General features: G+C 47.3%; 1 protein-coding gene across 5 annotated transcripts in view; it reads right to left on the minus strand.

The window, feature by feature from the left end:
• Positions 1 to 727: 727 nt before the first annotated feature.
• The window catches only part of LOC120786187 (protein MTSS 1-like), a 57,346-nt gene continuing 36,781 nt past the window's right edge, over positions 728 to 21,292 (minus strand). For 3 of the 5 annotated variants that reach the window (XM_040121421.1, XM_040121425.1, XM_040121426.1), the window contains 12 exons: positions 17,100 to 17,184; positions 15,474 to 15,565; positions 14,682 to 14,756; positions 14,320 to 14,331; positions 9,672 to 9,829; positions 9,300 to 9,407; positions 8,636 to 8,733; positions 7,571 to 7,796; positions 4,476 to 4,739; positions 3,546 to 3,713; positions 3,098 to 3,254; positions 728 to 2,178 (listed from right to left, as the gene is read on the minus strand). In XM_040121421.1, the coding sequence (XP_039977355.1) occupies positions 1,517 to 2,178; positions 3,098 to 3,254; positions 3,546 to 3,713; positions 4,476 to 4,739; positions 7,571 to 7,796; positions 8,636 to 8,733; positions 9,300 to 9,407; positions 9,672 to 9,829; positions 14,320 to 14,331; positions 14,682 to 14,756; positions 15,474 to 15,565; positions 17,100 to 17,184 (2,105 nt within the window). In that variant the 3' untranslated portion in view covers positions 728 to 1,516. The remainder of the gene's footprint in view (positions 2,179 to 3,097; positions 3,255 to 3,545; positions 3,714 to 4,475; positions 4,740 to 7,570; positions 7,797 to 8,635; positions 8,734 to 9,299; positions 9,408 to 9,671; positions 9,830 to 14,319; positions 14,332 to 14,681; positions 14,757 to 15,473; positions 15,566 to 17,099; positions 17,185 to 21,292) is intronic. The other 2 variants (XM_040121424.1, XM_040121423.1) reach the window with 2 other exon arrangements.

Genomic DNA, 21,292 nt, shown 5'->3' on the forward strand with positions numbered 1-21,292 from the left:
GACAGGACCTTGTTTCGTTTTGCACAGCTAACAGCCGCCTTCATCTAGCAGGTTGAAAGCATCCCCAGCTTGTGATGCGCTACCGGCGACACCGTTTACAACCGCTGCAGGGACATTCACTGACTCACGTATCTAATTTAAGAGCCACGATGACTGTTTATACTGGGGCAAACCTTAAGAACATGCAGGTCAGTCTACTCTATGTGATAGTAATGGCTGTGACAACAAAAACCATTAGTTGCTATGTGAATGGTTATATCCCACTCCTTAACATCCTACCCTACATATACAAATACTCTTTCAGTTCTGTAGAAGCTCAGTTGTTCTTTCAGGCTGTCTTTATTCTCTATCAAACACCCTATCTACGTTTTTACAGAAAAAAACCCCAAAAAATCCAGCATACTTAAAATTAAATAGAGGATATTTAAGTTAAATTCAGCACACGGGCTTTTGGCACCTTTAGTGGAAATGGGGAGACTACGGGGATGTAAAGGGAGCACATGACAAACCGAACGTACAAACACATCAAAATATAAATATGTACATACAAATAATGATTTGATCTTTTGAAAATACTCCGTCACTCCTTCTGGCTCATGTTTATCTCTTGGAGAATTGTTCTCTACTTCATCTATCATCACTTCTTCCCCTTACTACTCGCATTAACGTTTAGATTCGTTGTAGTCGGTTCTGCTACAAGAATGACCTCGGGCAACTCTCTCTCTCTCTCTCTCTCTCTCGCTCTCGTTTCGCATCTAATACCGAAGTTGCCCCGAGGAAATGATCATGGATCAGCGTCGGTGTTCCCAGTCACAACCTCTGAGGGGAACTTAACTTGGATTATTCAAGTGCAATACTGATAGTTTTTAACTTCCAAGAGGCTGTGGGTTTCTTTTTATAGGGAGAAGTGCTTCAGGTAGTTTTTTTTTATTTATTTTTTTTTATTTCCCAAGCAACAAAATTTGGCACGGTGGAGAAATTCTTGGCCTGAACAAATCCACTTTCTGACTGATACTTAACAAAAGGTTTATATTCTGGATGGATATTTCATTTTGGTTCAGATTTGTTATTTTTAAACAAAGTTCTAGCTTTTACACACAGAAGTTTGAATCACTTAAGAGAAGGCATTTGCATATGTAAACTCTGTGAGCTACATCGGTTCCTATAGGCAGTTTTGTTTGTTTCAGAAATGAAACACCCATCATTTAATTAATAATTACTCTTTGGCCAAACAGTGAAGGTGCAGAGTTGTTACCTTTTTAAATCAAAATTTAACATTGCTGAAATTAACTCGTGACACCAAAATGAAATATCCCCTCAACAATTTTTGGGGACTTTTCCAAACCAATTCTTGATCACAGTCTCCGGGCAACTTCCTCTTATTCTTGGCATTCATTTGATGCCATAGTTCCCATTGGCACGTACTTAGCAGGAACCATTTTGTGCCCCTTCAAGAGTATATTTACTGAAATTCATCCAGGGACGCAAAATGGCTCAGGTCAAACCAACCCTCCTCTCAGTGAATATTGGGCGCTGATCGGTCGTTAGTCGTCGTCTTCTTGAGCTTGACGCCTCGTCGGATAGCCACCAGAAAGTCCTCCACCTCGCCATACTCTGTCTCCTCCAGGAGCTCTGGGAGAGGCCGGCGCTCCCACTCTGACACCCGCCCACCGGGCTGCGGCGGTGGTGTTGGAGGATCGGACCCCTTGCACAGGCGCTGGGTGTCACAGGGACGGGTCTTTGGTGACAACGGTGACAACGGCCCACCGCTACATGGTGACAAAGGGATGGTCGAGGGGCTGAGTGGGGTCCGTGGTGTGTTGCCGTCCTCCGACACTGCTCTGCTGGGGAAACCAGGATGTTCAGGCACAGTGGGGGTCTTGACTGGAATCATGGGGGGCTTGATGGGGATGGGGCCTAGGCTGAGGCCCCCGGAGGGTCGCCGCAGGTTAGGTTTGGAGGACGGTGTCCGTCGGATGGTGGCAACTCCGGGGGTGATTACAGCGGAGGGGTTGGAGGGCAGGCCAGCAGTGGAAGCAGGGCGCTTGGACTGAAACATGCGGCGGTAGGACTGACTGATGTCACTGTTTCTGGGGATGGTGGAGGATTTATCGAAGTCTGACGACTGCTGCTCGCCTTCCGGGTCCACCCCAACAGTGTAGTAGTCACAGTCTGATACTATAGGGAACAGACAACAGTTGAGTTACAGTACTCTCGATTATTCTCATGTTCGGTACAACAACACATCTAATGGCGTCTATAGACGCAGCAGGTGTTTGAGCCGTGTTTTGAACATGTACCCTTCTATTTTAAATACAGCTGTCTACACAGACTGCGTAGTGCCTCACAACCCAAAGCCTGTTTTTACAGTTGAAATTTATCGTTTTCCCCTTTTTCATGCGCAACTAGTGTGTTTGGCTCTGGGATCTACCCAAACACAGGTGACCTGACTCAGTAGTATGCCTGCACGCATGCTGCTGCTGCTCTGCTAACGTACTGCTCCCACCATGCGTCCTGTGAAGACGTAGTGTGAGAGGGTATTGGACCTGGTTTTCACAGTGGACAACGCCCCCATTTTTAAGTTTGTGAAGAAGAAAGGAGGAGGAATTTGAGTGAATATTTTTCTCGCAATATTTGCGATCATTTGTTAATTTATCCCAGAACATGTGCCCCAATGTACCGGTTGTACTCGGTTTTCTTTGTTACTGTCCTCCAGTCCCTGGATAAACACACATTTTTCGCTCAAACTGAAACATTTCCAATCTGTGCCAACCTGGAGTAAGTCTGCACCCGCTCGCGCTTTTCCCTTGTCTTTATAGACAATTGCCTGGTGTCCGTTTTTGTCTGCACCACACCTCTAGAGGTCAGTCGCGGTAAATGGTTCATATTCGTTGATTGTTAGCGCTAACTGGTGGACAAGTGACAGGCAGCCAAATTATCCAGTTGCCTAGCAACAGCAACAAATCCTTCACTGCCAACTTGAACTAGCTACGGCTACCTGCCAATCAATTAAAACATAAAAGTATTCAAATAAAAAGAATCACTTTGTGTTATACTAAATTTAAAAAATGATGAATGTGTGTGTGTGTGTGTGTACCTTGTGAGGGGATGGTGTCCTCTGAGCAACAGGGGGTGTTGGTCTGGCTGCTGTAGCCACTGGAGCCCTGCAGCGAGTCTCTGCTGGAGCCGTGGATGTCCAGCTGGAGGCCTCGGGCCAGCGCTCTGGCCAGCTCCTCGTGGGCCTCCCTGTCCTCCTGCCAGAGTCAGCACACACAGACGCAGAGACATTATTAATTTGGGTTGTTTGGTTAGTCCACAATTTACTGCTTTGACAGCACCAAGATGCCTGACATGTCACTCAGCTATCTATTTGAATTTGTCTTGAATCTCGGTCAGAGTTAACGTATTACCAAAGCTCTGTTGAATCAAAAAGCTGCCAGTGCGTCACATGACCTCTGTTTACAAGACTGGTTGGGCTTGTGATTGGTCAGTTTGCACTGAAATGAACCACGTTATCTTTTTTTTTTTTTAAAACACCATCTGACCTTGGGCGACATCACAGAGTGGCCTCCTTTAACTCCTTGTGGCTCCTCCCCCGGTGTAGTGACATCGGCGCTCTGGTGGCTGCTGGGATCTGTAGTATCTCTCCTCTCCTTGCTCCTCTTCAGGGTGTTGACCATTGGCTGGTCATATGGGCCTGGTTTGGCCCAGTCCTACACAGAAAGACATGAGCCAGAGCGACTTTTTTCAGTTACATCTCCCTTTAAATTGAATAACTTCGATCTTTTTCAACTGTTGGTCACGACTACATTTTGGGCAGCTTGTGTTTCGTAATATTTGATGGGAATTGGTTATTTATTTTTACATTTTATAGACTGAAACAACATGACAGCTACACACTTTAAAATAAAGGTAGTTGTGAAAAACTTTTCACTATTGATCAGTTTATTGATTGTTTTTTGAAAATGATTTGATTAATAATTTATTTTATCAAATTTTGAAACTAATGACAAGTATGTATCCCAAATTGGTACGGGATTACCTAAGTTTGTTTTTAGTATTTGGTACCGTCCAATTAAAACTCACAAACATAACAGAAATAAATGAAAAAATTAAGACCGATGTTGTTATAGAAGAGAGCTGGTTGAGGGAGAAGCAAAGATTTCCGTAAAGGGTCCACAGGTGCCGTCGGTGTTACTTTAACGTCTGCTTGCTATTACGAAGCTGACAGGGTGATGTGGAAGTGAGATGAAGCGAAACAGTGGACCGATTAAATTTATCCTCGTAGTGTTTGTTTTCAAACTGAGCAAAGAAAGAAAACAAAATTCAAAAGGAGAGAGAGAGAGAGACGCTGCCAGAGTAAGATGAAGAAGCATGAGAAACAAAGCTAAATCAAAAGAGAGGGGGGAAAAAGATGAAAGAAGGATGAAGTGAAGGAAAAGGGAGGATGACATCGGGGAGAATGAGGATCAAACCTTCCAGGATGGGATTCTGGACGACGGGATCATTCCGAGCCCCGAGGGGCTGAGCGGCGGGAGCTCTCCTGATTGGCCGGAGCCTGAACGAGACCATGGCCATGGGGGAGAAACGGGCGAATAGGAGGGCGAGGAGATGGGAGAAGTGATGGTGGTGCTGGTGGAGGAGTAGGTGAAGTATGGAGGGTGGAGGTGGGTGTCCCGGGCCTGCAGTACCGCTCCATGCGGACAGAGGGCAGCGTGATGGTCAAAACCATTTGAGAACTGAAGGTGAGTGGATGAGGGAGAGGCAGAAAAACAATTCAAAAATTAAAGATGAAGGTTATGACTGTTGACGAGATGTGAAAACATAATGCAGGAGTCAAAGGTGCTACATTCTGCACGAGGAGTCTTTAGTCTTAAGCATCTGGGGGAAAAAAAGCTTTTTCATCTCTAGCTTTGTGTCCGAGGGTGTTTCCCCATCCATTTGTGCTTCCTCTCCCCTTGACCTGAGCCCAACAGGCTCCCTTAGCCCGACCATTCATTTTCTGAGACGCTTCACAGCCTGACGCTAACCTCCAGCCGTTACCTCCGTGACTGCTAATCACAACCTAAGCCGTGATCCCGGTCGGGGGAGAAACACTCAAAGAGAAGCAAACATTTTTTCAATCGAACCTTTAATCTATTCTCGTGACCAGCATCAGTGTTGGCAGATCACATCAGCTGTAACTTATGTCAACTCTAACGGTGAAAGCCAAACTTTAGGTTGTCTGGTTCAAGTGTCTGTACTCTGGGGGGAAAAAACATCCCTCTGTCACAGCGCGACTGCGCCGTTCCACGGGAAAAACTTAATAGCTCTGCATCAAAATCCCCAGTCTTTCTAGGAAGCAGCTGGTGAAACTACGGAGGGTTTCCCTGTTATTCCGATCTGTCATTTGTGACATTTGATAACCAATTTCTATCTTGTGCTGCACATCTCATTGTCAGGCTGTAGCTGTAGCTGGTTGTTGACCAGATGGTTACAGATCTGAGTTTTAATTATTTAGTTACTCGCGAATGTTTAACACTTAACGTAATTAGGTTTTTTTCTAAGGGATTATACAGGGTTTCGGAAGCCCCAATGTAGCACCTTCAAACACAAGATGACAAAAAAGGATAAGGGTTAAAAAAGTGACAATGGCATGATTTACCAAAACAAAACAGAAAAAAACCTCACAGCTGTGAATGTGTGTGTTTTTCCACATGTGGATGTTCACCTGTTGTATCGCAGAGCTGGGCTCAGGGTGTGAGGGTGAGGAAGAGGAGGAAGAGGAAGGCTCCCCATTGACAGACTGAGAGTGTAAAGGAGAGACACACGACTGCAGCAGAGCCATGCACACGCACACGCACACACACACACACACACACACACACACACACACACGTGCACAGTCAGCAGTTTGCACGATGCACAGACAGAAGCCAAGAGAGCAGAACAAAACAGAAACACAGAGAAACGGACACGAAACACAAAGAGCAGAGGAGGAGTGACAGAGGTTAGCACTGAAAACACAAAGCTGGTGTAAGTCAGTCCAGCGCAGCCACTGCCAAGCAGCAGAATTAGCGTGAATCGCAAACAAGCAGCTGCTGCGGCGCAAGGACGAAGCGTTGCAGGAAGCAGAAGCGGGTTCAGCAGCTGGAACGAGGAGCTAGAGGCTGTGATATACGACTAATGATGAAGTTAGCCAGTAATCCTAAATACACTGGAGATCTAGTCGGTTTCAAAACAGTCAGTCACGTCGTGCTTTGTCTTCCACAAAGCGTCATAAGAAAAGAAAGAAGTGAAACCCAATGCTGAAGCGGTGATTTAGATTTAGAAGAGTCATTCTCAACCCACTCCTTTGTGTCAGTGAGGGTCCTCACAACTGTGTGTGTGTGTCACTTTCTGCAACGTTTTGTGTATGAAAGCTGCTTCGTAAATACAATTTATTCATGTTCTCAAATGTGAAGACTTCCTGCTTTTCATTGATTCCTGTCGCTGTGCATTAAACCTGGTGGTCTGGTGGTCGCACAGCTGAAGACGCCGACCAGCACTCTGGGAAACTGTCGGACATTTTTGGGTTTTTTTTGACATTTTAGAGAAGAAACAATCATAAAAATTGACCGATTAATAAGCACGAAAATAATCATGGGTTGCAGCCCTATGTGGGGGGTCCCCGTGTTTCTTCTTCTGTGTCCCCACTCTGCCCGTGGACCACAGCTTAGGAAACCCTGCAGAGCTTAAGGGAGTATGGCTGCATGAGACCCTGTGGCAGCTGGGGTGACTCAGCACACGCAGACACACACACACACACACAGATGAGCTCCAGCTTCAAGCTAATGAACACACGGTATCCTAGCAACCTGGGAGGATCCTCCGACCTCTGTGTGTGTGTGTGTGTTTGTGCATTTTCACAATCTTATCGGACTTTTTTCCCCACATATCTCCACTTGTCTCAGTCAGCGGGCAGCTGCCCAGAGGGCCCAGACCCCAGGGGCCCCAAAGCCAGACTTACTCCACATTATTTGCGTCTACATCATTTGGTTAATCACAGATTTGTCAGAAATTTCCAGAACATCGACCATGTCGGGTCCTGCATCCTCCATCTTGTGGCCCTGGTCGTTTAGAGTAGAGGGACTCTGTGTCAAAATCGGGTTTTAAGATCTCAACTGGTTTAGTTTATATTGAGCCCGTTTGTTGTAAAGTGTTTTATTTAATTACTTTACATCCAGGGAAAAGAAAAAAAAGGGAACAAATCTGTAAATCTGCAGCCAAGCATTATTTTCATTATCAGTACATCTGACAATTTTTTCTCTATTGATTGTTCAGTTTAGAAAATGTCAGCAAATAATGGAAAAACAACATAATAACATTCAAAAAACTCATTATTATTATGTAGTTTATTACAATATAAAACCGGCAAATGATCACATTTGAAACACTGGCACCTGTTTTGCTTTAAAAAACGATTCAGTTATCAAAATTGTGGTTAAGATTTCTGTCAATTGATCAATCGATTGGTTTCTGGGTGTCTAAGGAAATAATAAAACTGTATCGTGGGAGTCCACAAGGGCCCGACTCTGCACATGCCTCTTACCTGCGAGGTCTCCGGAGGCATGGGTGAAGGGGATTTGGACTGGAAGGCGTCCTGGGAGATGAAGCCGGAGTCGTGGGAGGAGACCGAAGAGAGGCGGGCCGGCGTCTGCTGGGGGAGCACTGAGGAGGAGGAAGAGGAGGAGGCACGGTAGCGGAAATGGGAGGTGGGGGAGTGGCAGTGTGAGCCGCTGGAGCGAGAGTCGCTGCTGTTCACGCTGTTCAGGCTGCTGAGGGACGGACACAGGAGGGACGAGGTGTTAGACGGAGGGAAACATTTCAACAGCTGCTGCGACGTGAAATGACAAACACTCGTAACGCACTTCAGTTTGAACAGTACCTGAAAAACACGCTACACGAAAGGACGTTTACGGAAATATGCTTCTTTGCTTTCTCGCTAAGGGTTAGATGAGACGATGGGTACCACCCATGTCTTGTCACGTTCGTCCGGTGACTTAAAGGCTTAGCTTAGCTTAGCATAAAGACTGGAATCGGGGGAAAGGAGCTCCAGCCCGGCTCCGTCTAAAGGTAACAAAATCCAACCATCAGCACCTTTAAAGCTACAAACAAAGAAATAGTCCGGGTTATGACAACCCCTCAGACCACAGCGATGGTTTGATATGATATTATGGCTCACTAGTCGTCACAGATGGAAAGAACGCGGGATTCTGCGACCGTGCCTCTCCTGCCTGAACATCAGAGGAAGGTCTGAAACCTGAGCAGATGTGCGCCGCGGCCGCCGTGGGCTTTACGGGACTAGTTGTTGGGGACCGGGTCAACTCGCTGACCCTCTACCATGAAATTCCAGGGACTTCCAGAATATTCCTGATGAGGACACAACAGTCCTAACGCATAAAAGCGAAAAATGAACGCGTCTGCGCCTCTTCCCTCCACAACTAGTAGAGGGAATTATCAATATTGATACAACAGAAGACGACGACGATTCCGGCCTCTCAGACCAACACTAATCACGGATGAGGCCCTCGGTGATTTGCTCATGTCTCATTAAAAGCTGCAGTTCCAGCGCTGGGCCACTGGGAGGCGGTATGGTGCAGGCAGGATAACCAACCTGCACATGCTGGACTTCCTGGACACGGTGGTGCTCGGCGACGAGGGCGGAGTTTGGTAGGACCAGGTGCACTCTGAGCCCTTCAGGTCTACGATGACCTGGAGAGAAAGAATCCGAGAGAGCTCTTCAGAAAGTCTGCATTCAAGCACTTCTACAGGGAGAAAACAGACCGTCACTTGTTAGCAGGAGTAACACTTGTGCGTGGACTGCGAGGTCAACGGGCGGACTGGTGTCGGACGGGACGAGAGCTAAGCCTGAAGGTGAAGCTTTCACCCCGGCGCCCACAACCTGTAACCTACTGTTAGGAACTCTGGGAAATGTGGTTCCTTCATGAGGGCGCAGGTGGCTCCAGGAAGCCTCCCCACAGTCCCTTTACTTAAACCTAACAACAGGGCTGCAATGATTAGTCGATTAACTGATCGGTTGATTCGCTTTTCAAGAAAACTGCTGAACAATTGCCGTTTCCAGCTTCTCAGATCCGTGTTTGTCATAAACTGAACATCTTTGGGCTTTGGCCTGTTGGTCGAAATAAAATGAGCAATTTGAATACACCTGCACGGGCTGTGGGTAATTTAGAGACAAAACCATTAACTGATTCATCAATAAAATAGGGAAAATGATCCCCGATTAACAAAAACCCCGGCCCGTGGGCAGACAGCTGTACCTGCTCGCTGGAGGCGGGCAGCTTGTGGGGGTCCATAGTTAGCGCCTTCAGGTCGTCCGTCAGAGTCTGGAGGTGAGTGATCTCCCCCAGCATGGACATCTCCTCCTCCTGACGCACACACAAACATCAACAGGCTCCGGGTGAGTGTGTGAAATACACTGAACATACAGGTGGACATCGGAGGAGCGGATCGCGACGTAGCAGGTGACGTTTTCAAAGATTTTCGACCTGACTACAGCCGCAAACCTTCATCAATGTGGAAACTAAACTTTACACAACCAGTTTTTCTCAAAAGATCATTTGTTGACGGTTGCCGGGTTTTTTTTGGCACCGACTGCTCCCGAAACCCCCGATAGAGGACGCGTCACTGACCACAACAGGCCTCAGCATGGAGACGAAGCAGCAGAAGCGACTCCTCTCCTCCACCAGTGCCTTCCTCACCGCCTGCTTCTCGGTCTCCTCCAGCAGCAGGTACTTATCGCTGACGTCCTGCATGGCGCTGTCCAGCTGAGGCTGGAGGTCTCCACGGCCTGGACGGACACACACACACACAGACACACACACACTTGTAACTACATGCTCAACGTTTGATGTGCCGCGACACTGAATTAATGGAAAATGGTTAAAAATATCAAATTCCACGTTGAGGGCTCAGAAGTAGGGCTGCGACTAATGATTATTATTTATTCATGACTGACAAACTGGAAGATTGTTTTCACTCTGACTGTTTTGTCCAAAATATCTTAGAAAAGTGAAGAATCCAACCCCAAAGACATTCAGTTTACTGTAACTTTTAACAACGAAAAGCAGAAAATCCCGAGATCAGAGAGTGTTTGAGAAGTTTTTCTCGAAAAACAAAAAGACTCAAATCAGTCACAACATCTGTTGCCGATTCATTTTCCGTCAGTCGACTGATCAATTCATCAACGAGTCATTTCGGCTCCACTCAGAAGCATCAGACGCATTTTCAAACAGAAATAAATGCCTCATCATCCAGCATTGTATCCAATAGAATACGAACTTAATTTAATGCTCATCAGAGAAAAGTGGAAAAAAAAAAAAGCACAAAGAACTAAACAGGGACTAGTTGTTTAAAAAAAGTCCAGGAAAAAGGTCTAAGACCCTAAAAAAAAATATATATATATATATATAAAGAGGCAAAGAAAAGAATAACAAAACCTGAAATGTCCTCGTATCTTTTTTCACTGACGAAAGACTTGACCTTCCACGTGACCCGAGCTTAGAAACTTTGCGCGGGATGGAGGAAAAGGAAATTTTCTCCCGATATCGCCGCCCCAGACGGTGAGAGAGAGAGAGAAAGTGGCGGCAGACTTGTAGCCTGAGCCAAACCGCAGACAGATTATTAACCAGCTGTGAAATGGTATAATCACTCTGCTCGCACTAAACAGAACTCCAGTAGCGACGGGAACAGCCTGTTCTCACACACTGGAGCACTTCAAAACAATGGTTAGAGCCTCCCACAAACCATTAACCCGCATTAAAGACTTTAAAGGGGGTTTTCTCCCAGGAACCAGCCGTCCGCCAGCACGTCCCGACCGGGAACACGCCGGCGCTGGCACCCGGTTACAGACACGACACGCAGCATCAGAGGGGCGGCCACATTCTCACGCACGTAGCTGCACCGAGATACTTTCAACCCCCATCAAGTGTTTTAATGTCGTCGCCGTGTGACGCTGGGAGTCACGGCTGTAGGTCGGACTTCATTCCACCTGTTGACATCACCACCCATGTGCTGTACGGGATCTTTAGCGACGTCTCCCGACCGTGACACGCTGCTGCGCCGGGCGGCGTGTTCCTTCGTTACCACACACACACACACACACACACACACTCTGTAGTTTATTTTGGCTCCATCCCACACACACCATGCGCCGAATGCGGATAAATCCGCCGCTGAAAATAGTCCCCAACCAGCGGCTTTACTGAGCCGTTTCTGTAAAAATGAAACTCTACACTCGGGAGCTGTTTTTGAAAGACCTTCGGCAGGAGCCGGTGGGTTTGGAGCCGAGAGCCACGTGCCGGGGTCAGAGGTCACAGAGTGTTGCGGGACCGGGTAACACACTGTTGGTTTTGGTGTTTCTGTGGGATTTGCTCACAGTTAAAAACGTCGGAAGAGAGTGAAAACAAGGTGACGCTGAAACTTTGTCTGAACATTTGAAAAGCTGGCAATGGACGAGCCGATCCTTTCGTTACCGACCGCCAACAGACGGTCGCTTCGTAATCTCAACGCCATGCAGCTGAAGATCTTGGCTCCCCCCGGTGAAATCCAGGGCCGGGCTCGTCGGGCGGACGGACGGGAGCGGGCTCTGTCTAGGTTTTCCAGGCAGAGGCTCCAGTGAGAGAGAGAGGAAAGAGGCGGCCCGGTTTTCCCACCGAACCCAAGCATCACGATAACGAGGGACGAGGGTCGCTCTCATACTCTCTCTCTCTCTCTCTCTCTCTTTTCCTCTATCTCTGCGTCTCCCTCTTCTTTCCCGGTCTCTGTCCAACTCTAGGTCCGTTTCATTTCTTGCTGGTTTCTTTCTCTCCTCTTTCTCAGTGCGTACGTTCACATGCACGGGAGTAATCTGGATACTGTAAATCCAGGTATACATGCAGCAGGGGGGTAATTCCGTTCCTCCCCCTACCCCGACCTTATTTTAGAGCCAAGGCTCATAGTTGCAGTGTATTTATGTAACGCTGCTGACGACGCCGCTCACTGTTGTTTTAAACTATCAATCTTTGAAGCGAGTAGTGTGACAAATAAAGGCCTGCAGCTGTTATTTCAACGTGTCATTTACATATTTAGTCATTGCCTCATATCTTCTGCTGCTCATCTCATTTTCAGGTTGTAGGTAAAGGTTGTGAAAGTTAATTAAGTTGCCTCTCAAAATTATTTCTGCCTCCTTGGCTGAGAGAAGGGGATCGGACGCCTTTGAGTTTTAGACATTTTTTATAAATGAAGTTAAAACAAACAAAACCTGGGATTAGATTTGACGAAGCGTGTGTTGATCCTGGATTTGGGTTTAATAAAATGCCGTCGCACCCTGTAGTGATAAAACACGCTCACTCATCGTCCTCACAGTGATATATTTCTCTGTCTATGTCATTCGCATGCTCACCCGCTAAAAGCCGATCAGAAACCCATTGGCACGTACGCAGGATCAAAGAAACTGGCTTTCACCGGGTGAAACCTAGCGTGGACTGTCAGATTTCCTCCAATCCCCCTACTCTCGGCTTTGCGTGACGTTCGAGGAGTCAGATTACTGCAGAAAGTCGACTGGAACTGGTCACCGGGCAGGTACAAGTAGATTCCCTGTCTTCGTAGCCCCTTCAATCACACCCGGGGTGATGCGAAGGGAACATGTCTGGGAGTCTCTGTCTCTTCTTCTCCCGTCATCCGTCCATCACTCTCTCATTAGACTCATCCCAATTCCCCCTTCGTTTTTCCCTCCTTTTAAATGCGTCTCCCTCCCGCCCTCCTTGCATTCCTTTTATTCCGACTCAATTGCCTCCTCCGGTTTTTCCTTCTTCCCCTCTTGACATTCACACCAGCGCAGAGGGGAGTTTGCTCCGCGCAGCAATTCCAGACCGGCAGGGCCCGAGGGCTGAAGCGGCTCGACCACATCTGAGGTTCCTCTGGGGTCAGTCCTGGGTCCTGTGTTTGTCTTTAAAGGCCGAACTCAAAGCCTGAAGCCATCGAATCCTTCGTCAGCAGCGGCAACAAGCCCTCGTATCCAATCATAATACGGGCCGTTTTTGTACGGGATTCAGCCTGGAACCGAGACTTGTTTTGCTGTTTTTACTTGTGGTTCTCTGCAGCTCAGCGGGAAGAGCAAAGCCTTCCTAGCAACATAACTGCAGCTTACATAAGCCTGTCATGACTCACTACAGCTTAAACAAACATCAGTCTATTTGTTAGTTTGCAGATTCATAGAATACATTAAGATAATGGATTAATCCTTTAATTAATTCCTCAAGGAAACGTTCACTGCTCCCCGATGTCAGGATTTACTTATCTTCTCTGTTTGATATTATCGGTAACTGAATATCTGTGGACGACAAATCAATTCACTGAAACAGAATTGACAGATGTCCTATGTTCTGCCATAGTAATTTATGCTATATCATTAATTCGGTTTTTCACTAATTCACTTTTCAATGGGGGGATTAGTATTCGCAGATGTGACGGAGACACAGGTCAATGTTTGAACTATTATTTGTTTTCATTCGTTTGGGAAACAAATGTTTTGGAATATTTTTTAGATTTTTTCTAACGGCATCTTTAGTGAAACAGCACTTATTATTTTTTGGGTATCAGAACACCTCAGCGTATTTTTCACTATTGATTAATCTGACGGTTATTGTCTTGATAAATAGTGTGTTACATTACAGAAGCACATGTTACGTTACACAGTTCATGTGGTTATTTTATTATGCTAGGATCCAACCTGTCATGTCATATTCTGGTGTGTTATCTCTATTTCGCTTTACTTATCTACTCATGGATTAAGGCGGGTGGCCTCATGGAGATCGGGATCTCTTTTTCAAGAGTTCAAACCGCTGTGCAGTGTGTGAGCGTGCTGCCTTCTGCACTAAGTCACCCAGCTGCTCTGTGCTGTTGTGGCCGGACTGTGTCACACTGCGTTACGTCGTCGTGTCGCGTCGCGTCCTACAAAACAAGCCGGGAGGAAACCGCTTCTCCGTGTGGCTCTGGTCTTTGTTGTGTTCAGGCTTTCCGGTTTTGTGAGTCCCACAAACAGCTAAACAACGTGGGAACATATTTCAGCCGACCGACGTGGGCTGGATCTGAATTTAAAAAGCAGATGTCTGACGGAGGACCGAAGGTTTCAGAGAAACAGAAAGTGTCGGAGCGACTGTTTGCCGACCGTCACGGATACAGAGTTGTAGGATGAAACAAAACCAGCGGGACTTGCGGTCGACTATTGTCCCTAGTCTCTGTGGCTCTGGTTATACTGAGATAATCCAGTATCTCTGGCAGGTGGGTGTGTAAACTTACCAAACACATCAGCTGGGCAGAGCAGAGCATGACAGGACAGCGTGAGAAGAGCAGGCAGCGAGTTGGAAACCAAAAAAGGAAAAAGGAATATGATATTAATCTTAAATTCTCTTCATACAGTTACACCCTTTAACAACACCACAGATGTAATTATCCCTTGAATACCACTAATTGTTTAATTATAGCTGACTCGTAGTAAAGTATTTCCAGCAGTCCAACGCTCTCAGGAGAGTGTGTCATTACCAATGTCACTGGGACTTTGAAGCAGCGTTTTCTTATGTTACGGAACCAGACCTCAATGAAACCACTTGATAATTATTTTTCATTGGTGAAAAAAAAAAAACAGGCCAGAGGTGACGAACCTTTCTTTGCCTTCTTCTGCAGCTTCAGGGTGTCTGAAGATCTCTTCTTGATCTCCTGACGGGCCTTCTTATACTCTGTACAGGGACCGGGACATATACAGAGAGATGACAACAGGGTGTGAGGCGTGCGAAGGAACTATTTTTAAACACACACTTAGAGATACAGTACTGTGCAAAAGTTTTGGCCCTTTGGATGTTTAGATTCTTATCCATCAGGGAGGCGTCTGATCGGTCCCAGATTCACTCTGCCGCATGAGGAACTGTCTTCAGAGACAAGAACAACAAGCAGTCCTGCAGCGGGTGGTCTGGGCCCCACAGAGACCTGATCTCAGCATCATGGAGTCAGTCTGGGACCACATGAAGAGACGGAAGACACTGAGACAGACTAACTCCACGGAGGACCTGTGGCAGGTTCTCCGAGACGCTTGGGACAACACTCCCGAGGGTTCCTGGAGAAACTGTGTGCAGCTGTGCTGAGGAGCGTAGCGGCCGCGTTTTTTAAAAATGTACCTGTCAAATCTCCAAAACATCGACTTTTCATGAGATGACAAAAACAGTCCTGCACGGTGACAATAGGTAAATAGATGTGTGTACAAAGACAAGAAAACACCCACGACCTCACACAGATATATGACACGTTTACCCCTGTACATACGTACACGCCCGGGCATTTCGTCGTGATGGTGAAGGGTAGTGGAAGCATTCTGTCAACGAGCGTCCTCACAACTGTAGTGAGATCAATCCGAGTGTGTGTGTGTGCGCATGCATGTGTGCGTGTGTGTGTGTTTGTACCCTTGGCGTGGTCTTTGTCCAGAGTGTTGGCTACTCGCTTCCACTCCTCCATCTGCTCCTGTAGAGGGTTGATCAGACAGTCCAGAAACACCCTGGAAACACACACACACACACACAGTTAGAGCTGTGTGTGTGTGTGTGTGTGTGTGTGTGTGTGTGTGTGTGTGTGTGTGTGTGTGTGTGTGTGTGTGTGTGTGTGTGTGTGTGAATGGCTATGTAAGTTCCTTACTGTCAAAACAAACGGCATGAAAATGGTGGACCCCCCCCCCCCCCGTTCCGGTCGGGAGTGAGTCTCTGTTGTGATATCTCTGGCCCCCCCCCCACCCACTGAGGGTAAGCTGGAGTGGGACGTCGGCAGGACAGGTGGTGCTGTGTCAGGGGTGATGTGGGCGTTGTACTGGCCTGTCAGGGTCTAAGATGGGGCTAAGCCCAGGAGGGTGGGGAGGCCAGTTTATGCTCCAAAAATGTCGAAGCGGCCAAAGTGAGTTTCCCTCTCAAGGTTGTCTGAGCTGATTATCGTCATTAATTAATTATTTAATCATTTGGTCTATAAAATGTCTCGAAGTGGGGAAAAAAAAGGCGTTCTTCAGATGTCTTGTTTTGTCCGACCATCGTCTTCTGCTCCGTGACGCCACCATAGCACCCGACTGCTGAGCCCACCATTTTGTTTTCATCCCCGACGCTCCACCCGTGTCTTGCCATCATCAGGCTGATACTGCGTTGGCCGTGGGGAACAGACATCCGGAAGGCAACACGTAGGGATGATTGATCCCGCGCGGCCTGGGAAACCCTACAGATCCCACCGAGGAAGACGAGGCTCGGGTGAAGGGCATCTGGGATGCTTTGCTTAGCCGCGGAAAATAGATGGATGCGAGGCGTCGCGTGACCGAGGCGATTCCCGTGCGTGGCCTGTGAACGCAGAGAGCCAGTATAGCTGGAACATGTAAGTGGCTCTCTGTGTTCACTAACTCAGCTGGAGGCCACATCCTCTCATTTCAGTCCGACCGACTCTCCCCTCCATACTGGGAGAGTTAATGGACCCGTGCGGGGAAGAGACGACCAAGAAGAGACGGAGGTTAGGGGTTGGGTCTGGAGGAGCCGGGGGGGGATGAGGCAAAGGGGACAAAGAAATAGGGGGAGCACAGGGTGACGTTTTCAGACCCTTGCAAAGAAGGAAAAGAACGATGAGGACAGAAAGGAGGTTGGTAGAGGGAAGGTTTCGCTGCAGGAAGCAAGGGAAGATGCGAAGGGCCGAGAAAATGAGGTAAAAATACAAATGAACAGAAAGAATAAATGCAAACATCTCAGGAGGCGGCGGACGGGAGGAAAATGGAAAGAGGGCATGAAGAGGAGGATGAAGAGGTCCAGGAATTTTAACAGAAAAACAAACCTGCGCTAAAAGGATTCAATCATCGGGTGAGTTCGACCCTTAATGACGACAAATAAATAACTATAATGAAACTGATTCGATGATGGGGATGTTTATTTTTTAGTAAGATGGGCTCAGAGACTGAAGAGGGAGTGAGCAAGATGGAGGCTGGAAAGCTGATGCAGGAGGAGGAGGAGCGGGTTGCCATGGAGAGCAGGGAGGAGATGATACACCTGTTCACACGCGGATCTACTCACATTGAGAACTGGCGGAGTTTGGCTTCGATGCTGCGGTGCCTCATGCACATCCTGGTGAGAGCTGAACCGATGTCCCTTGTCCCTCCTGAAAACACACACACACACACACACACACGGAGGACAATCTGTCAGTCAAATTCCAAAACTGTGGCCGCAGATTAGTGAAAGCTTTGTGATACTGATACTGAAATAAAAAGGAAAAGCTCAGTCGATACACATTTCACACCTAAAAGTCCTTTTTTCATTTTAAATTCTTCAGCATAAAAAGGCCACGTGTCCTGGCTTGGTCTCACATACATTGTTATTTTCAGAAATTCCACTCAGAAATGTCAGTGGAACTATACACGTTCTAAAAACAATTACAAAAAACAAAAAAACTAAAAATGACTCAAATATTTAGTGGGTTTTTTTCCCCTTCTTCATCCTAAAACCGAAACAATGAGACGGCTGAAAGAAAAGCAACAATTGTGATAATCGATGAATCATTTCAGTCCTTTTTCGAGCACAAATCCCAAATGTTCTCCGGCTCCAGCTTCTTCCCCGTTGGTAAACTACTAAACATCTCTGGGTGTTGGGCTGTTGATTGCTTGTTTTTTGTTTTTTGTCCAATTTGAAAACGTCTTTCTGGGAACTTGGAACTTATGATGGGCTTTTTTCTCTATTTTCTGAATCAACTGAATAATTGAGAAAATAACCAGCGGATCGACTGATAATGAAAATGATCGTTAGCTGTAGCCCGACTCTGGATAACCACCACTGCACACTCATGTGCGACCACAGCCTGGTCAATGTTTGAGGCTGATATTTCAGAGTTCGAAAATCTGACCGACCTACAGACTTATTCATTTTCCTTACGATAAACAAATAACTTGAACAATCTCTTTTTATCCCCTAACACTGGTTATTTGGTTAAAGAAGTGCTAGCAAGACATGAAAAAATCAGTCCGTGCTCTCAGGATGAAATGGAGACGCCTCAAACATATCTTTGGCTTTTCTCTACTGACATTTTATTCATTTTAGGACATCGCCCTTGGCTTAGGCAAACTGAGAAGGGCACATTTTATGGACCAAACAGCGAACTGATTGATGAAAAATGAAAAAAACAGGCCAAATATCTGGGTTTGAATGACCGGAGTGAGAGATATAAGAACCGGGTTGATGAGACATTATGAGCATTGGTAATGTCAAAAAAATGTATTCGAAGCAGCTCATATTTTAAGAAGCAACAAAATAAATAAAGTTCATCTCTCCGCTCCTTGGCAGGTGGAACATGCATTGATAAGCAACACAGAACTCGTAGCCGAACGCTTCCTCAGCAAGGCAGAAAAGGCAAACAGCGTCAACTCCTTGGTCCTGGAGTGACGATGGCCATGAGGCGAGACTTGAAGACTTGATCTCTAAATAGATGCACGCTGTGGAAGCTGCTGATAAACACCGGAAGATACTGGACAGAGTTATTTCCAAAAATTCCTCAGTCATGCGCTAAATGTTAAGCAGATGCCCGTTAAGTCACAGGAGCGGACAAAGAGCAAACGAGACGAACAGTGAACCCGCTGATCTGCACGGACAGAACTCCAGACGCGACCGACCGGAGCGTTCGCTTTGTTGCCTCGACTGACAACTGCAACGCTCCAGGCACAATCTCCGTAACTGTGCAGATGCCAGCAGAGCCCCCTCAAGTTGTGTTCAAACCTGATCGGCAGAATCTGAGACTAGCAGAGAACCAGACCCTTTCCTTTGGCTTCTCCTCAACGCTGAAGTCCGAGGTCAGAGGTCGCGCTCGGCTCCGGAACGGGCACTCCGGCAGGGTGGAGACGGGCCCATCTGAGAGCCGGCTCTCAGCGCAGCAGAAGCCCCACGCACGCCCGTAGGAGCCAGATGGTCGCCCCCCCCCCAGACGGAGCCCTCCCTCCCCGAGAAGAGTTCACCAGACCTCAACCTGTCCTCCACCACCAACACGTGCTGCGACAACCACATTCATTCTCAAGCTACGACCCGAACTTGATCCAAATTCTTCAACGTTAGAGAGAAAAAAAACTGTCAAAAATCATTATCTTCACATTAATCAACGTGTGGTCACAGTTACTCTTCAAGTTTAACCCCAGAGTGCATCATGTCTCTCAAACAAGTGTGTGTGTGTGTGTGTGTGTCCGTCCGGGGTGGGGTGGTGAGCACTGCATTGCACCACTGACACCTCTTTCTCTCCTCTGCTCTTCCCTCTTCTCACGTCTACATCCTCTCTTTCCTTCCTCTTCTTCACCTCTCCTCCGCTCCTCCTCCTCCTCATCTCTGTCACACCCTGTTTCTCCACTTCCCTCCCTTTTCTGTCCTTTCTTCCCTTCAGCCTCCTTAAAGGAGCAGCGGCTTGACTCATCCTGCCTTCACGCACAAAATGAGCCCAGTTTCACTATTAAATATCAATAAGAACAATAATAATAATACGTGAGCAGTTAACAGTCTTATAGACCATGGACTCAACGACTGAGTCTGTTAGAGAACAGACACTTGTAAAAAGTTTCAAGTTTCTGTGACCGGCGTCTGTAAATGTAGTAGGTGCCGTAGCTGTTCTTTTTTCTATTTTAAACCAAACTCGGTTTTGCGATTCTCGTCATCGCCGCCGTATATGTAAACGCTGTTGTAACATGCAACCACAACTGTCACGTTGCTGATTCTGTCCCCCAGGCCGCTGTAACTGGAAGCGGGGGGTCGGGGGGCTACAGTGACGCTACAGTCCCTCCTGCTCACTGACGGCGACACTGGTGAAACATCACTGTATCGAGCTACTTGCACTCTACTTGAGCATTTTTGCTCCACTACGAGTGAGGGGGAAACAGTGGGCGGGCGTGGCAGCGGTTTGCCTCACAGGAAGAGAGTTGTGAGCTGGAACCTCACGGCCGAGTCGGCCCGTTCTCCCCGTGCCTGCGTGGGTTTCCTCCGCGGGCTCTAAATGGCCCGTGGGCGCGAAGGTGCGTGAGCGGTTGTCCCTGAGCGTCAGCCCCGGGATGGACTGGTCAGACGGCTCCGTTGTCGATACTGACGTGATTAAGGTGACTGGATACTGTACTTCTTTGATCCCTGACCCCCCCCCGCCCCAGGGTTCTGTGCCTGGTGTGCTTCTTCGGTAATGCACCAAAGCTATCAGTCACTACTTGTTTCGATCAAGCATCTAGGCCCCATCTCTTCTCTCCTCTTCTTCTTGTCCTCCGTCACACCATCTCTCTCTACACACGTCATCCTCCACTCTCCTCTTTCCCACCATTTCTTGCGTTGCCAGTCCTGCCCTCTCCTCTTTTTCGCTTCACTCACATCCTCTTCCTCGTCTCTTCTCACCTCGTCGCGTCCTCTCCTTTGAGAAACACGGTGTTTATACTTATGCATCAGTCCAGGCTAAGTTCCCATCGGCCAGCAGGGCACGGGTAACACGCTGCAGACAAAACAATCATTTCGTAGAGGCAGCACTGGGGGCTTCGGTCTGCTTTTAAAGGATGATATTATTCAGAATGGCTGTGTTTAAGTTCCTGGTGGCAGGAAACTGCCCTCTGGAAAAGATTTGCAAAGGTCTCTACAAAAATAGTGCAGTAATGCAAAGTTAAAAAGCAGACGTCCAAATGAGCTCGGCTTCGAGGGTTTTTCTGAGTCAAACATGCTCCGAAGCTGCTCCCTGGCATGGTTTCTACTGAACTTAAAGCTGCAGGACACCAACTAAAGACCCAAGACGGGCACAGTGCAGAGAAACTGTGCGCCTTCATTGGGCTACTGTGGCTCCCAAGACGACACTGTTTTCCCAGATCTTTCCAATTTAAACATTTGGCCTCTTGAGGTGCCTGGGCGGGTTTCCGCAGATGCTGTTAGCCCGGGTTCCTCAACCTTTCTGGACCCCGTTTTACAGTGCGTCTTGCAGGACCCCAGCAGTTAAGAGTGTGAATGATTTGAACCACCACAGCATTTTTATTACTCTCATGTTTTAGGAGCCGGCGCCAAAAACATTAGCTGTTAGGATTCACATTTAGGCCAAGAGCCACAGTTAATAACTGAGGCTAAATAAAAATCACTCAGGATACTTTCAGATGTGGCGCTACGCTTCAATTTGATTTTTCAAGCGCCTGGATGGAGCTCCAAATGAGTTTCACAGAGGTTCCATTTAAAAATATTGAACTACCAAGGTCAGGACTCCTGCACAACTGTCTCTGTGA

This window comes from Xiphias gladius, chromosome 24 (genome assembly GCF_016859285.1).
Source record: "Xiphias gladius isolate SHS-SW01 ecotype Sanya breed wild chromosome 24, ASM1685928v1, whole genome shotgun sequence".
In the NCBI taxonomy this organism is placed as follows: domain Eukaryota; kingdom Metazoa; phylum Chordata; class Actinopteri; order Istiophoriformes; family Xiphiidae; genus Xiphias; species Xiphias gladius.